The 18,379-nt window shown below is 41.0% G+C and overlaps 1 protein-coding gene across 1 annotated transcript; it reads right to left on the bottom strand.

Annotated features, from left to right (window-relative positions):
* Positions 1-460: 460 nt before the first annotated feature.
* LOC143565360 (glycosyltransferase BC10-like) lies at positions 461-4,096 on the bottom strand. Its single transcript, XM_077052349.1, has 11 exons — positions 3,838-4,096; positions 2,834-3,327; positions 2,637-2,735; positions 1,985-2,085; positions 1,825-1,896; positions 1,639-1,729; positions 1,432-1,512; positions 1,292-1,351; positions 1,078-1,200; positions 950-988; positions 461-862 (listed from the first exon to the last, which is right to left on the bottom strand). The coding sequence occupies exons 2-11, from the start codon at positions 3,224-3,226 to the stop codon at positions 731-733; spliced, it is 1,191 nt and encodes a 396-aa protein (XP_076908464.1). The 5' UTR covers positions 3,227-3,327; positions 3,838-4,096; the 3' UTR covers positions 461-730.
* Positions 4,097-18,379: the final 14,283 nt, after the last annotated feature.

Here is an 18,379-nt window from a genome sequence, read left to right on the forward strand (position 1 = left end):
ACGACAGTGAGAAAGATGGATATTAACATAAAGAGATTGTTTTAAAAGTAAAACTAGAGCTTTGAAACCATACAATTAAAATTGATTTTTTTATTGGCAAACCTCGCTTCTTAACAAAAAAATCCTGTCAATTCAAGAGTCTTGGGCCAGTTCTGGCGTTCTGCAATTGCTGATATTTTAAGTTTTAGTTGGATGTATGTGATATTTTCAATGTTTACAAGGGCATATACGAAATTCCTAAAACTTCCTAATTTAAAATCAAAGTGCGAAAACTTGATTGGATTCTTTTTCATACAAATAACAAAGTACGATGTTTATTAACCCACCCTTAAAATTGGTACAATAGCAAAGGTGTATGACAATAACCAAAAGATTGTAGACGTTAATCTCACTTAAGACATGAAGTAAAATAGGGGTAAGAGAAAAAATATTAACTGTTCAGAAAAAGTTGTGCATTTTACGATAAAACAATTATCATACCATCCAATCACGTCATAGATAAAAAAAATATACAAATCATTACAAACCAGAAAGCTAAAAGATTGATCCCAATAAATGATACAAATATTGAAAAAAAGTAGACTCCCAAAAAAATCTAGTTATACATCTTCACTATGAACTTAAATCTCCCCAAATGTACTCAACCCGAGCAGTTGTCTGAACCTAACTGTAAACTTTACAACAATGTCAAAATGGGTTTGACAAAACCAATGAATGAAATGTAAGAATATTATATTTTTGCTGTATAGTTTGAGAAGAGATCTATCATGCTATCTAGAGTCTCGGATAAGAATTTTCTTGCAAATAAGTAACAAGGCCGGTTCATCCCGTTCCACATGCAAGGGATGATCGTGGTTTCTGGCTGCATAATCAACGAATGTTTATTTTAGATTTATCATCATAAAATAGCCATAAAAAATGAAAAGAAAAGGGTGACAAATGCACATACCCTTTCTTCACTTGTAACATGAACACTTTCGGTAATTGACTGCAAATGTAAAGAATTAAAATAAATAAGTCCAGTGTATTATAATCTAACAATGTGTATGTTTGATATATGTCGAAAAAGTCTGTTACCGTTATATTTTTTAAAAGCTGTTCAGAAATATCTTTCTTCTCATATGATTTTGGATGCCATTTTCTTTCTGACCAGTCAACGTGCGTAACAGACCAGTTGGCAACCCCAATAGGATCATGCATCTAAACATTTAGAATAAACAAAAAAAACTTATAAACACACTTTAATAACTCAGAGGAGAGGAGGTAACTTTGTATCATTGTATGTACTCACGTGGAAAAAGGTTGGCAGGTAGTGCTCATCAGCATAACAATTCCGTCCATCCATACCAGGCTGAAAATATTTACATAAAAACATATATTGAGGTTATAAAAACAATGTATATATATGTATCACAATGTATATATTCTCACCTTGCAATAATCTCGGAACTTTGTATAATAAAGACTATCAGCCATAACTACTAGTGCATGTTGGCGCTTCATCGTGAACCACTGCAAAAAAAAAAGTTAATTAGATTTAAAGCAAAAAAAAAAAAAAAAAAAAACCATAATCAACAGCTAACAAGACAACTACGGATCAAGAAACAGGTCTACAACATTCTAATTATAGTATTATACCTGAGCGCCTTTTCTGAAAAATTTCTTCTCAACTTCGGGTAACATATGCTCCGAGTACCTGCCACTTCCATGTGGACCAGGATCCGAGAAGCTAGGAAGAACAAGAATTAATGTCAGTCAAAAAATTAATAAGAATTATATTCCTAGATAGGTTTTTAGGATGATGGCATCCAAAATTATAGATACCTATCAATGAAGCTGATATTGGTGTACATAAGATAGTTATAAACGTAGTCAAAATCACGCAACGGTACACAGCTGAAATACCAAAAGAAAATAAGATTTAATAGCAGAATTGAAGGCAAATTAATTGCTAATAACTTTTAATATGATAAGAGTGTATGACCTGTCAGAAAGTAATACAAAGTGTTGATTATCAGGGTCTTTGAGTGCATTGGCCAAAAGCCGTTTCTCTGCATCAACCATAGAAACCGTGCCCCACTCTACCTGCGCGACACATTCAGATCATGGTATAAGATCTTAATCGTTTAATTAACAATTTTAAACCCACAATATGTTTTAAAATAAAAATTAAAAAAGAGAAAGAAAGACGAAGTTCAAGCAATTTAGGGGTCGCTTAGACTAACATATTTTGACATTTGAATATTTGATAGTCAAACAATCTTTAGAAACCAGCAGCAATAAAACTGATTATCCAAAAGTAAAATTAAATTACCTATTTACCCTTCTTTTTACCTTTATTAGCTAAGATTATACTCCCATTGTTACAATAAAAAAAATCACTCCTTAAATATATTGTTTGGTCATTTTATCAAATAATTCCTTAAAGAACCGAAATGTATACTCACTACAACTTCAAATAGAAGAAGCACATCCGAACATTATATTATACAGTTTTTTATCATATCCGGGAATCAGGATTCAATTATTCAGTATCACATAATCACATTCAAAATTAATGTGATACGAATAAGACAAAAATAGCATATAACCAAAATTAATGTGATATAAATAAATAAATAAAAAAATAAACAAACCTTGCCACTTCGAATTTCCCGGTTGACAAAGTAATTGCTACTATGGACGGGTTTATCTCTGGATGCATGAATATAGATTGAAAATCGACCTTCATGACCCTAAATACATAAGTGTCAATACATATAATATTTATAAATAATCACCCAAATCATAAAACCTACAAAATGAATAATATAAAATCAACTATGTTATATACCTGAAAAAACTTGTCCCACAACTTCTCAAACGGTAGCGATCCAACTGACAAAAACATGAAAGCAATCTTGGGATTTTTGGACTCCACTGGAGGTGTGTTTAAGATGTTATCAATTACCACACGAGCTGCAAATTCATCATCGCTTAACTCTCTAACCGCAGGTGGAAGCCAGCTGGATAATGTTTGGCAACCGGAAGCCGAGAAGATATAACAGGCGGTAGAAGTTTGAGGTGGATAGATATAAGCAACAACTAAAAACATGCAAACTAACGAAAGCAACATGATAATCCAAGTTGGTTTTTTTATCTGCCCACGATGGTGGTGTTGAGGTAATATTTGTTGCATGTCTTTCATGCCTAAAGACTCTAATCGCCACGCCTTTGATAACGTCATTTATAGATCACGCATCATACGATTATATCCACAAAGTTAATAACTTTTGTTTATAAAGAAACCCCCCAACAAGTAACTTCAAAATCAAGAATGATTTAAACCTGAAAACAACATCATAACAAACTACACATTAGAACATTGATCAATCGTATTAAGATCAATGCGGCTTTAAAGTTCAAAATGCCCCTCTCTTAAATCTTGATCAGGCAAAACAAGAACAAGATGGAAAATTGTGTGATCTGAATAATCAAAGATAAATTAGGGCACACATCATGTTAATATATCATCCCTTTGAAGCAAGAAACCGAACCCGAAGTTACTTAAAGCAGTAGGAATCTTACAAAACCAGCAAAAACATGGAAGTCATTACTACCCTTTTAAGTCAACGACCAAATCTAACTCCCAACAAACACAAACACAAACACAAACACGAAACATTCATTCATGGGTTCCAAATCCTTAATTGTCACACCCAACAAAAACCCACAAACAAAAAAATCAAATCTTTACACCAATTTCCACACTAATTCACCAATCTAAATCAACAAGCATCGAAATTAAGCTCAAATAATAATGGGTTTTTTCAAGAATCGCATTAAATTGAAACATACCTGGTTTTGGATCAATCTTCAATGAGTAAAGATCGGTGAGATGGGGTTTAAGATCTGATAAAATAATAAGGGGTTTCTGTAAATTTGAAAGGATGGATGTATGTGTTTGTGTGTATGTATATATGTATATAATTGAATCAAGTTGGGGGATGGGTGTGAGTCGATTCGCCTGTGTAATTTGAATATTTGATTGTTGCTGCTGCACCGTCTTTTTAACGAGTCCAAGCTGCACCATAAAACCTTCAGCCGGCAATTTTTGGGCCAATTTATGTTTTCTTTTAATAATAGTTACCGAGTAAAAGATAAACACCCTTTATAATTTTGACCAAATAATTCAACTAAGGGTGCCAAGTCAAATTTTTATTTTATTATTATTAAAATTATTATTATGCTTGAGGTGATTTCAAGTTGCAAGGTTTGTGTAATGAACATTGTAGGGGTATGGTACTAAACCCGGTTCTACAATCCTAAATTTATTATGTTTGGGCTTATTTTATTATATGGACTAATACATTGTTATTGGGCCGAGGGGGTTTTGTGGAGGTAACCCTAACTGGGCTAGGCCCATTAGGGTACCATGATGGTGGCCATGAGACTCCCTGTATAAGCAGGTCTCCACCTCCTTATTAGTGGTTGGTCATTCTCAGTAAGAGCCATCACCATATTTTTGTGTCTGTGAACAAGAGATCTTCAAGATCATCTTAGCGGTCACCTCCACACCCCCAAAATGCTATTGCAGGTCACAGCAGTCGGACGAGAAGACCCAGATGTGGTTCGTTCATCTCGAAATCCGTGGAAACATCGTCTTGGATCAGGTCAGATTCATTTCATGCTTCGACATTGGCGCCATCCGTGGGACGGCAATGAACCGCACTTCTCGTCTCGGCCCTCCGATCTGTTCTTCAATATCTCAGGTCTGCGGTTTGTTCTTCCAGATATGTTCTATGGAGGTCCAAAAATCCGTAGATCCAAAGAATATTTCAAGATCCGGAAATACACAAGAAGAGATACCACCGAACTTTTGGGGAAAAACCCTCAGATCTGGAAATCATAAACTCTAGTTATGATTTTCTCAGATCTGGGTTCGTTTAAGCAGCAGCCACACTTCATACTCATAGATCTGTAAATCCTATTAGATCTGTTGGTTTTATATAAAACCTACCTGATATGGATATTCAAAATCTTTGGATCACGCGCGCCACAGCGGGTCGCATACGCGCCCAGGCGATTACTCTTCGCCACAGCGGGTCGCATGCGCGCTCCAGGCGATTACTCTCGCATGCGCGCTCACGCATCACGTGTGCTCACCCATCACGTGTGCTCATGCATCAGATGCTCACACATCTCATACGCTCAAGCATCACGCATGCTCACGCGTCACATGTGCTCACGCATCACTTGTACTCACGCATCACGTATGCTTATGCATCATATGCTCACGCATCTTATACGCTCACGCATCACATATTCTATTGGGCTACACGTATGCTCATACATATCAGATGCTCACGCATCATGTATGCTCGCGCGTCACATCTGCGCGCGAGCATGATGGTACTCATCAGACGAGACTAGTCTAATCCAAATCAACGAATGAGTCAAACTTAAAGGTTGGGAATCCTCATAATATCCCATATGGCTTCGCGCCATACTTAAAGGTTGGGAATCCTCATAATATCCCACACGGCTTCGCGCCACGCTTAAAGGTTGGGAATCCTCATAATATCCCACATGGCTTCGCGCCACGCTTAAAGGTTGGGAATCCTCATAATATCCCATATGGCTTCGCGCCATCCATAAAGGTTGGGAATCCTCATAATATCCCACATGGCTACGCGCCATACTTAAAGGTTGGGAATCCTCATAATATCCCATATGGCTTCGCGCCATACTTAAAGGTTGGGAATCCTCATAATATCCCATATGGCTTCGCGCCATACTTAAAGGTTGGGAATCCTCATAATATCCCACATGGCTTCGCGCCACGCTTAAAGGTTGGGAATCCTCATAGTATCCCACATGGCTTCGCGCCACGCTTAAAGGTTGGGAATCCTCATAATATCCCATATGGCTTCACGCCACGCTTAAAGGTTGGGAATCCTCATAATATCCCACATGGCTTCGCGCCACGCTTAAAGGTTGGGAATCCTCATAATATCCCATATGGCTTCGCGCCATACTTAAAGGTGGGGAATCCTCACAATACCCCGTATGGCTACGCGCCAGACTTAAAGGTTGGAAATCCTCATAAAACCAAACGGCCACGCGCCAATATAGGCTGGGCACACCTCATAATTTGCCCGAGGATGGGAACATAATACATCCACCCTTAATCTATGACTTTGCAGGTTCGGCTATGAGCCGCACAAGCACCCATGACATCGTTATTATTATTGGGCCATTTGTGCCTCCATCACCATTTTGAAGACTAGCCAGGACAGTCACCCAGCGCAGAAGAGGCCCTTTTAGGCCAGTCATTATCATCATACTACAGCTCGTAAGACGCCTCTCGCGCGCAGGCTTTATTATTCTTAGATCGTAAGACGCCTCTCACGCGCAAGCTTTTATATTCTCAAAGCTCGTAAGACGCCTCTCGCGCGCAGGCTTTATTATTCTTAGCTCGTAAGTCGCCTCACGCGCAGGCTTTTATATTCTCAAAGCTCGTAAGACGCCTCTCGCGCGCAGGCTTTATTATTCTTAGCTCGTAAGACGCCTCTCGCGCGCAGGCTTTACTATTGTTAGCTCGTAAGTCGCCTCACGCGCAGGCTTTTATATTCTCAAAGCTCGTAAGACGCCTCTCGCGCGCAGGCTTTATTTATTCTTAGCTCGTAAGACGCCTCTCGCGCGCAGGCTTTATTATTCTTAGCTCGTAAGTCGCCTCACGCGCAGGCTTTTATTTCTCAAAGCTCGTAAGATGCCTCTCGCGCGCAGGCTTTATTTATTCTTAGCTCGTAAGACGCCTCTCGCACGCAGGCTTTAGTATTATTAGCTCGTAAGTCGCCTCACGCGCAGGCTTTTATATTCTCAAAGCTCGTAAGACGTCTCTCGCGCGCAGGCTTTATTATTCTTTTCTCGTAAGACGCCTCTCGCGCGCAGGCTTTACTATTCTTAGCTCGTAAGTCGCCTCACGCGCAGGCTTTTATATTCTCAAAGCTCGTAAGACGCCTCTCGCGCGCAGGCTTTATTTATTCTTAGCTCGTAAGACGCCTCTCGCGCGCAGGCTTTATTATTCTTAGCTCGTAAGTAGCCTCACGCGCAGGCTTTTATATTCTCAAAGCTCGTAAGACGCCTTTCGCGCGCAGGCTTTATTATTCTTAGCTCGTAAGACGCCTCTCGCGCGCAGGCTTTACTATTCTTAGCTCGTAAGTCGCCTCACGCGCAGGCTTTTATATTCTCAAAGCTCGTAAGACGCCTCTCGCGCGCAGGCTTTATTTATTCTTAGCTCGTAAGAAGCCTCTCGCGCGCAGGCTTTACTATTCTTAGCTCGTAAGACGCCTCTCGCGCGCAGGCTTTATTATTCTTAGCTCATAAGACGCCTCTCGCGCGCAGGCTTTATTATTCTCACAGCTCGTAAGCCGCCTCACGCGCCAGCTCAATTATTATTCTCAGCTAGTAAGACGCCTCTCGCGCGCAAGCTTTATTATTCTCATAGCTCGTAAGCCACCTTACGCACCAGCTCAATTATTATTCTCAGCTCGTAAGACGCCTCTCGCGCGCAGACTTTATCATTCTCAGCTCGTAAGCCGCCTCACGCGCAAGCTTTATTATTCTTATAACTCGTCACCATCATGAAGAAAACCTCTCAAAACTCTAAAGACAATAGAGACAAGGCCAAAGAAAAGGGAGAAAACCGCCTCACCTCATAAAGTCCAGCGCTCCACCTAACCGCTTGCGCGCTTAGGAGCAACGCTGGACTTGGGGGGCTTGTAGGGGTATGGTACTAAACCCGGTTCTACAACCCTAAATTTATTATGTTTGGGCTTATTTTATTATATGGACTAATACATTGTTATTGGGCCGAGGGGGTTTTGTGGAGGTAACCCTAACTGGGCTAGGCCCATTAGGGTACCATGATGGTGGCCATGAGACTCCCTATATAAGCAGGTCTGCACCTCCTTATTAGGGGGTGGTCATTCTCAGTAAGAGCCACCACCATATTTTTGTGTCTGTGAACAAGAGATCTTCAAGATCATCTTAGCGGTCACCTCCACACCCCCAAAATGCTATTGCAGGTCACAGCAGTCGGACGAGAAGACCCAGATGTGGTTCGTTCATCTCGAAATCCGTGGAAACATCGTCTTGGATCAGGTCAGATTCATTTCATGCTTCGACAGTTACAGTCTTCTAGATAAAAACGAGATTATAATGTACCAAATAATTTATACATACCTTATCTTAAAGTGCAATTTTATATAACACACATTAATCAAGAGCCCGAGCCCCATCATACCCACTTGAACTATGTAATGGCCACGGAGTCGGACGTCATAAACTACAAGATCGTGCCCAATCTTATTTAAAAAAGGTTAGCTGCATCACGCTACTTATACATTCAAATTGGTAAGGGAGTGGTTGAAAGTTTAACAATACTTCAAAAGATGACAGCATTTAGGACTTTTTCAACATCACTTGAGAATTAATGAATTATTCATGTTTGTCGAAGCATGAAATGAATCTGACCTGATCCAAGACGATGTTTCCACGGATTTCGAGATGAACGAACCACATCTGGGTCTTCTCGTCCGACTGCTGTGACCTGCAATAGCATTTTGGGGGTGTGGAGGTGACCGCTAAGATGATCTTGAAGATCTCTTGTTCACAGACACAAAAATATGGTGATGGCTCTTACTGAGAATGACCAACCACTAATAAGGAGGTGGAGACCTGCTTATATAGGGAGTCTCATGGCCACCATCATGGTACCCTAATGGGCCTAGCCCAGTTAGGGTTACCTCCACAAAACCCCCCGGCCCAATAACAATGTATTAGTCCATATAATAAAATAAGCCCAAACATAATAAATTTAGGGTTGTAGAACCGGGTTTAGTATCATACCCCTACAAGCCCCCCAAGTCCAGCGTTGCTCCTAAGCGCGCAAGCGTTTAGGTGGAGCGCTGGACTTTATGAGGTGAGGCGGTTTTCTCCGTTTTATTTGGCCTTGTCTCTATTGTCTTTAGAGTTTTGGGAGGTTTTCTTCATGATGGTGACGAGTTATAAGAATAATAAAGCTTGCGCCTGAGGCGGCTTACGAGCTGAGAATGATAAAGTCTGCGCGCGAGAGGCGTCTTACGAGCTGAGAATAATAATTGAGCTGGCGCGTAAGGCGGCTTACGAGCTATGAGAATAATAAAGCTTGCGCGCGAAAGGCGTCTTACTAGCTGAGAATAATAATTGAGCTGGCGCGTGAGGCGGCTTACGAGCTGTGAGAATAATAAAGCCTGCGCGCGAGAGGCGTCTTACGAGCTAAGAATAATAAAGCCTGCGCGCGAGAGGCGTCTTACGAGCTAAGAATAATAAAGTCTGCGCGCGAGAGGCGTCTTACGAGCTTTGAGAATATAAAAGCCTGCGCGTGAGGCGACTTACGAGCTAAGAATAGTAAAGCCTGCGCGCGAGAGGCGTCTTACGAGCTAAGAATAAATAAAGCCTGCGCGCGAGAGGCGTCTTACGAGCTAAGAATAATAAAGTCTGCGCGCGAGAGGCGTCTTACGAGCTTTGAGAATATAAAAGCCTGCGCGCGAGAGGCGTCTTACGAGCTAAGAATAGTAAAGCCTGCGCGCGAGAGGCGTCTTACGAGCTAAGAATAAATAAAGCCTGCGCGCGAGAGGCGTCTTACGAGCTTTGAGAATATAAAAGCCTGCGCGTGAGGCGACTTACGAGCTAAGAATAGTAAAGCCTGCGCGCGAGAGGCGTCTTACGAGCTAAGAATAATAAAGCCTGCGCGCAAGAGGCGTCTTACGAGCTGTAGTATGATGATAATGACTGGCCTAAAAGGGCCTCTTCTGCGCTGGGTGACTGTCCTGGCTAGTCTTCAAAATGGTGATGGAGGCACAAATGGCCCAATAATAATAACGATGTCATGGGTGCTTGTGCGGCTCATAGCCGAACCTGCAAAGACATAGATTAAGGGTGGATGTATTATGTTCCCATCCTCGGGCAAATTATGAGGTGTGCCCAGCCTATATTGGCGCGTGGCCGTTTGGTTTTATGAGGATTTCCAACCTTTAAGTCTGGCGCGTAGCCATACGGGATATTGTGAAGATGTTGGTACATGTTTGTCAGTAGTTCATAGTCTAGCATTTGTAATCGAGTCTGTAATGTAATTATGTTTTGATTATGTTTAGTTTGTAGCACGCGAAGTTGTCAACAAGTTCGCTATGGCGAACTTGTTGAATCAGCGAAGTTATTGACAACTTCGCCAATGGCGAAGTTGTCGTGTATATAAACTGTTTCAGCGAAACAGTTTAGTGTTGATTGTTTTAGGTTTCGTTTCAGTGTTTCACTAAGAGTGTTACGTGATATTCTCTGTAATAGTGACCTCGTGTCACGTGTTTGCTATCAATATAACGTGGTTGGTTTATTGCTCGTGTGTTCGATCTCTACACTCTCTACACTCGTATCTACCTGCGCAGGGATTCCGCACCTGCGTTGTTAGCGACATCCCGTGTACGATCCGTCCAGGAACCTACAATTGGTATCAGAGCAATCGACTCGATTGTGAGGTTCGGGATTTCACGCGGGTGTAGAAATCGTCTCGTTTGACCTATTCGTGGGACGTGTTTTTGTTGGGATTGAGTTTTGCTAGTGCTTGACAGTCATTTTCAAGCCATTGCATTGATCGGAAGCTGCTGGATTGACGAAATCAGATCTGAACAAACTTCCCTGTTCATCGGGCGAAGTTACCGTTCTACGGGCGAAGTTACCATTCTTCAGGCGAAGTTGCCGTCGCTGGAATTAGGGTTTTGGCGAAGATATAAGGATTAGCGAAGTTAACCACAACTTCGCTTACCTCATAAGTTCGCCTTAGCGAAGTTATCCGCAACTTCGCTTTTCACCCAAGTTCGCTTATCTCATAAGTTCGCCAGACCTAAGCGAAGTTATTTTTTTAACTTCGCCAATTCAAGCGAATTTAAGAATCAGCGAAGTTCTCTTTTCAGCGAAGTTAATTTTCAAGCGAAGTTATTCTTAACTTCGCCTACTGAGCTGTTTTAATATTTTTTTAAGTGTTTCAGGTTTTTCAGGTTTTAGCGAGGATGTCGTCAATCAACATCTCCGATTTGGTCAAGATGGAAGTAGAGGCGGGGTCAGCCACTAAGGCCCCGAGGTTGATGAAAGGAACAGACTTCGTGGCATGGAAGGACAGATTCATCCAATACATTAAATATCAGGATGCCAAAATGTGGGTGTGCATCCAGGATGGATATATCCCTCCAACCATGCAATACGAAGGCCGTGACGTGGTTAAGAAGTACAGTAAGATGGAGGACGAAGAAAAGAAAATGTATGAGGCCGAGAGCAAGGCCCATGCAGCTATAACAATGGCACTTCCTCAAGAGGTTCTCCATACGTTCCGAAAGTACACTTCCGCGAGAGAGCTTTGGGATGCTCTTGAAAACAGATTCGAAGGGAACGTGGGTATCCGTGCCTCAAAGATTAAACTCTTAAAGACCCAGTTCTCCGTCTTCAAATTTTTGAAGAACGAATCTCTGGATGATATCATCACCAGATACTATCATCTAATGACAGAGCTTAGCAATTATTCGATTGCCTACCGAGAAGAAGAGATTGTTGAAAAGCTTCTCGATGCTCTCCCACCGAAGTGGGAAATGTACACCGTTCTTATGAGGGAAGACAGAGACTTTCCAAACTATGATTTGGAAACAGCAGTAAACAAGCTCAGAACTTATGAGCTTAATATGGTTCGAAAGGAAACACCAACAGATCAGATACAAGACCCTGGTATGTATGGTGCAAAGGTTAACTCAGGCTCAAGTTCGAGGCCTGAATCTGCTGCTTATTACTCAAAAGGGGAGTCAGGTCCTGACTCTCCTCATGAAGGAAACGTTTCTGTGAACATGAATGGTGATGTATGTTTCGTAGCTGGAGGATCAAGTACTTCAAAGCCTCAAGCATCCTCAAGTGGTTTTTCTGCAAATGCATCAAGCAATAATTATTCCAAGATGCCTATGAGTGTAAAATCTGCTGAAGAGCAGTTTGCAGTCTATGCATCATTTATTGCTTCCTACGAAAACTACATCCAGGGGAAGATTGTGGACCCTGCTGTACTGGATGAGGACTACGACCAGATCGATGCTGATGATCTGGAGGAGATGGATTTGCAATGGCAAATGGCAATGATTGTGAGGCGTGTGAAACGGTTTGTGAACAAAACTGGGAGAAAGTTTGTTGGTGGTAGGCCCGGGTTCGACAAATCCAAGGTAAGGTGCTATAATTGTCAACAGTACGGGCACTTTGCCAAGGAATGCAGAAATGAGAGGGTTGAACGAGGACAAGGTCGGCCTACACAACACTCTGGAGTTAACAGAGAGATTAACGCCATGTTGACCAGAGAAGCAGGTGAGTATAACTGGAACCTGCATTCAAGTGGTTCTGGTGAGCAAGCGAACATGGCTGAGGCTGAAGTTAAAGAATGTGAGAAGGTTAATGAAAATGAGAAAGCTACTGAAGAAGAAACAGCTTTCATGGCAGATGACAAGGATAATCGCTCCGAGGTAAGTACTAAGAATATTTGTACTAGTTGTGAGAATTTGTCTGAGCAACTTAAAACGATAACTGATCAGTATGTCCGTTTAGATGCTGACTTTAAAACTATTAAAGAAGATCACCATTTTACGAAAGCAAGAGAAACAAGCTATAAAATTAAAATAAAAGCATGTGAAAAAGATATTCAAAGCTTAAAAATTAAACTTGCTGAGAAAATTGAAATAATTGATCTCAGTTATGAAGTTTTAGAGGAAAAAACAAAATTGATTGCTGATCGAGATAAACAGATTGCTGACCACCAGGTGAAGGTGGTGGAACTGAACCGCAAACTTGAGCAGTTCAGGAATTCCTCAGCCATCCTTGATCACCTCGTGAGTGATCCAGGTACCTCTGCAAAGAGGGGAGGAATCGGATATCACGAAGTTCCACCACCCTTTAACCACAACTATACTTTTAATCCGAGTGTTCAGAAATCTGTTGATTTCGAAGTTCCTCAGACAACTCCAATCAAGATTACAAGGGTTGAACCAAGTGTTAGCTGTGGCGAAACTAGTTCGCCTGTTTCTAGCGTGAATATTTCTGTTTCGAGTCCAGTCTCATCGGATTCGGATAAGTTGTCTGAATCTGGTCAGACAAAAGATAAGGTAGGGTTACCCACCGATGGAGATAAAAATAAAGTTTCTAAAAAGAGTTCTCCACTCAATCCGTACGTCCCACCTTATGTGAGACGAACGGCTGGTAACACTGCCTCTACATCCAAACCAACATTTGACAAGAAAATGGAGAGTCGATGTTGCTTTAGATGTAACAAGTTAGGACATTTAGTTGCAGACTGCCCTCTGGAGCCGAGATTCAGAGGTGTGAAGCCAAATAAAACTGAGTATAAGCGTCATTTTGTTACTGCTAAAAATGAAAACTTTAAAAAATGCCAAAATGTAACGAATTCAAGTTTTCATAAAAACAAACCTCAGTTTTACAACCAAACCACAAGATATAACACTTTCAATTCTCAAAGGTTTGGAAGGCATTACACTCAATCTGCAGGGAGATTCTCTAACAGGACTTACAGAAATTATCCTGATGCTAACTTGAGAAAGCCAGGGTACGGGACGTATCGATCCAAGACCAATTGGTCTTGGGTCCCAAGATTCTAACTCTTTGTTTTATTGTGCAGGAACAGTTGAACAGGGCTGCCAACAATCTTTGGATTGTAGATAGCGGCTGTTCCCGGCACATGACGGGCAACAAACACTTGTTGCAAGATTTAAAACCTGTTCAGGGAGCAAGAGTTAGTTTTGCTGGTGAGAGCGGTGGAAGGATTACCGGTAGAGGAACTGTGTCGAATGGGAGAATGACACTTGAGAATGTAAACTTTGTGGAGGAGTTAAAGCATAATCTGCTGAGTGTGTCGCAGATTTGTGATAAAGATTACACTGTCCATTTCACGAAGAATGAAGCGATAGTATTGAAGCCTGGTTTTCAGATACCAGACGAATGGATAGTAATGAAAGCTCCACGTGAAACGAATACATATGTGATGGACATGAGGTCTACTGAAATGGCCACCGGAGAATCTTGTTTAATGACAAAAGCAAGCGAATCAGAATCAGAATTGTGGCACAGGAGAATGGGACATATTCATCTTCGGAAGATGAACTTCATTGTCAAGAATGGGCTTGTGATGGGCGTTCCCTTAAAAAGTTTTAACTTTGAAGACAAATGTATAGCATGCAAGAAGGGAAAGCAACACAAGAAATCCCATCTCACCAAGAAGATTAAATCAATTGCCGGTACTCTAGAACTACTTCATATGGATCTCTTCGGTCCCGTGAATGTACAAAGTCTAGGAGGTACCTCTTACTGCTTGGTTATCACTGATGATTACTCGCGATATTCGTGGGTATATTTTCTGAAAACGAAAGATGAGACGGCTCAAATGGTGAAGAATCTAATTACAAAAGTTGAGAACGTCATGAGCAAATCAGTTAAATTCATCAGAAGTGACAATGGGACAGAGTTCAAAAACTTTGAAATGGAAATTTTCTGTCTTCAGAAGGGAATTGAACATCAATACAGCGCTCCGTATACTCCGCAACAGAATGGAGTGGCTGAAAGGAAGAACCGAACGTTAATTGAAGGAGCCAGAACTATGCTGGCAGACTCGAAGCTTCCTGTGATGTTCTGGGCTGAAGCAGTTGCTACAGCCTGCTATGTTCTGAATAGGGTGTTAACAGTTAAGAAACTTGGAAAAACTTGTTACGAGCTTATGCACGGAAGGAAGCCCAACTTGTGCGGTCTTGAACCATTTGGGTCTCCTTGTTCGATTTTGAAGACTAATTCGAAATTTGGTGAAGTAGCCGATGAGGGAATCCTAGTCGGTTATGTTGTTGGGACTCCCAACAGACGGGTCTTCAATACGTCGACTTGCAAGGTGGAGGTGGTTTGTAACACCGACATTACTAGTTACCAACCGCCAAAACCAAGCAATGGACCTGCTGAGCTTTTCGACTATGTTAAACTTTTTAAGTCGTTTAACGTACCAGATTTGGAAATTTCTGAAGAAGACGAAAGAGCTGTGACGAAGATGATACTTGATGAGGAAGAGAATCTATTGCAACATCAGATGTTTGAGAAATCTCAACCTTCCACATCAAACCCTATCGATACCCCTGCGGCCTCAACTGAAGATGAATTTATTAATCCTTTTCACTCTCAGCCAGAAACAACCATAGATGAGATCTCTTCAAACTTGGAAGACAATTTACATGTCAGTGCTGTTCCGACCATGAGAATTCACAAAGATCACCCATTGGAGAACGTTATAGGTGATGTGTCCTCCAGTGTACAAACCAGAAGTAGCTTGAGTGAGCACACCTGTGTTTATACAAGCATTAAAGAAACGGGTATAATGAATGAATGTTTGTACTCCTGCTTTATAAGCCAAATTGAACCAAAGAATTATCAAATGGCTTTAAAGGACAGCTCGTGGGTCGAGGCCATGCAAGAAGAGTTGGCTCAGTTCGAGAAAATGGAAGTTTGGACCTTGGTTGAAAAACCAAGGAATGTGCATGCTATAGGCACAAAATGGGTGTTCAAGTGTAAGAGAGATGATAAGGGAATTATCATAAGAAATAAGGCGAGGCTGGTTGTTAAAGGTTTTAATCAGCAAGAGGGTATTGATTACAATGAGGTGTTCGCTCCTGTCGCCCGGTTAGAAGCGATTCGATTGTTTTTGGCGTTTGCTGCATTTAAAAAGATGAAGGTATTTCAGTTGGATGTGAAGAGCGCGTTTCTAAATGGGAAAGTTGATGAGGTTGTGTATGTTGAGCAACCTCCGGGTTTTCCTGACCCAGACTTTCCTGATCACGTATACAGGTTGAGCAAGGCGTTATATGGGTTACATCAGGCACCTCGTGCCTGGTATTCAACGTTATCGGACTACTTGCTGGGAAATGGTTTTGAAAGGGGATTGATAGACAGCACATTGTTTGTGAAGAGAGAATGATGTGACTTCCTACTGGTTCAAGTCTACGTGGATGCTATCATTTTTGCTGCATCAAGAGTATCCATGTGTCAGGATTTTGAGGCTGTCATGAAGAAACGATTCGAGATGAGTGCTATGGGTGAACTAACTTTCTTTCTAGGATTGCAGGTTGATCAGAAGAAGGACGGGATGTTCATTCATCAAACGAAGTACGTTCATGATGTGCTGAAAAGATTCAAGATGGAGGACAGTTCTCCATATGATACTCCAATCTGCGTCAATCACAAATTGGGTGCTGAATCAGATGGTGACGCAGATGTGGACCCAACTCTGTATCGGGCGATAATAGGTTCTTTAATGTATTTAACTGCTTCTAGGCCAGATATAATGTTTGCTGTTTGTCTTTATGCACGTTTTCAGGCAAATCCGAAAGAATCTCATTTGAAAGGTGCAAAGAGGATACTACGGTATCTCAAGGGCAAGCCGAAGCTAGGGTTGTGGTACCCAAAGGGAGGAGACGTTGAACTGGTGGCTTATACAGATTCTGATTATGGGGGATGCAATCAGAGTCGGAAGTCAACAACAGGAGGCTGTCAGTTTCTTGGAGGAAGATTAGTTTCCTGGCAGTGCAAGAAACAGACATCAGTTGCAATTTCAACATGCGAAGCTGAATACATGGCAGCATCAAACTGCTGCTCTCAGGTTTTGTGGATTCAGCAACAATTGCGCGACTATGGTCTGAATTTCTTACTCACTCCTATTTTAATTGATAACACTGCCGCCATCTCAGTAATTAACAATCCCGTGAAGCACAGTAAAACTAAGCATATTGACATTCGTCATCACTTCATACGGGATTGTGCTGAGAAGAAACTTATCAAGATCGAAAAAGTTGATACACTTGAAAATTTTGCTGACTTGTTTACAAAAGCGTTTGATAAATCCAGATTTCATAACCTAATTGAGCTAAACGGGATGATCAATCCCGAGTAACCATGTCTTTGATTTATTTAAAAAAAAAAAAAAAAAAAAAAAAGGTGTCATTATTGCTTAAAATTAGTCGGTTACCTCAGTTTGATGGACATATCCTCGGATATGTTTTGGTCCTCGTTTTCGACTTAGAAAATGAGGATAGCCATTAACCGGAAGACTGAAAGTGACTGGGGCAGTTATGACGTGTATTCTTTCAGTTGCTGAAAATTAGTCGGTCATTCTTAGTAAGAAGGACACATACTTGTATGTGGTCGGTCCAGTTGATCCATTGGATCTTCAGGATAGCCGTTTACCTGACGACTTTGACGTGATTGGGGCGATTGAAATCAAATTTTTTTAGGGAAATGAAATTACTTTTCAAGTCTATTACTTCGTAAGAAGTTCTTTGCTGTGTTTAACAGAAAATTGATCCAACCATGGAAAATGATATATATACTGATTGTGTGTGCTTAACTAGTGAAGTTATTAGGCTTAAAAGGCTTTAGAACAGTCATTGTATGTCAGGGTAATTTTTATGGTGCGTAAAAGTGTATGTGATACTAACTTAAACTACTCGAATTTACGTGGAAACTTCTTAAGAGTTTTGAATGTCTTCACACATATCTTTTCGAATGATAGGCAGAAAAGCGACTACCCAGTCATACACGAGCCCGTGAGTGTTCTGATTCCCGTGAAGTAAGCATTTCAAGACACTGCAGTGATCCAGATTCGGGACTTGCAGTAGTTTAGTACTCCGAAGTCAATAAGAATGTTTGGTTTAAAAAAAAAAAATGTATATTTTTAGTACTTATGAGATATAGAAACAATCAAGACTTCTCAAGTCTGGAGTAAGAAGAGAACGGGAAGCAGACAACGAGTATCTACAAGTTAATCAGACACTATGGGTCGAAGTTAACTCGGGGTGACTTGGGTATAGCCAAATACGCTTTGAGAATAGATAGAAGACATCATTATCTCTGAGTTGTTGCCAACTTAAATTTTTGAGCTTAACTGAACCTTAATCCGTATCACAGAAACGATGAAAACCATTTAAGTTATTTACATGCTTACAACCTGCTTCTCTATGTCATAATACAGCTAAACACGGATCCAAGTGCCAGTCACATAGTTAGTATGATTCCTGTTAGGATCTTTTCTAAAACGTAGTGGTCCCTGACTAGACTGAAATTTGATCCCTTATTTCGTTAAAATTTTATAAGTTTTTCTATTTTTGTAGTAATATTATTTTATTGTTGGTTACTGGGTCTTGATCATTTTTGTTTAACTCTTTTTGGAAACTTATAATCTTAAGTACAAGATTCTTCAAACTTAAAGGGCTGATTTTGAAATTACGGGCGAAGTTGT

This window comes from Bidens hawaiensis, unplaced genomic scaffold, assembly GCF_021521415.1.
Source record: "Bidens hawaiensis isolate Kalapana, Puna unplaced genomic scaffold, B.hawaiensis_p1.1 tig00022323_1, whole genome shotgun sequence".
Lineage (NCBI taxonomy): Eukaryota > Viridiplantae > Streptophyta > Magnoliopsida > Asterales > Asteraceae > Bidens > Bidens hawaiensis.

Bases quoted from the DNA above. Each gene is read 5' to 3' on its own strand.
- LOC143565360 (XM_077052349.1), bottom strand. From the start codon at position 3,226: ATGACGTTATCAAAGGCGTGGCGATTAGAGTCTTTAGGCATGAAAGAC. The intron at 1,730-1,824 runs GTATCTATAATT...TGTTCTTCCTAG, and splicing joins AATATCAGCTTCATTGATAG to CTTCTCGGATCCTGGTCCAC. The intron at 1,201-1,291 runs GTGAGTACATAC...CTAAATGTTTAG, and splicing joins ACCTGCCAACCTTTTTCCAC to ATGCATGATCCTATTGGGGT.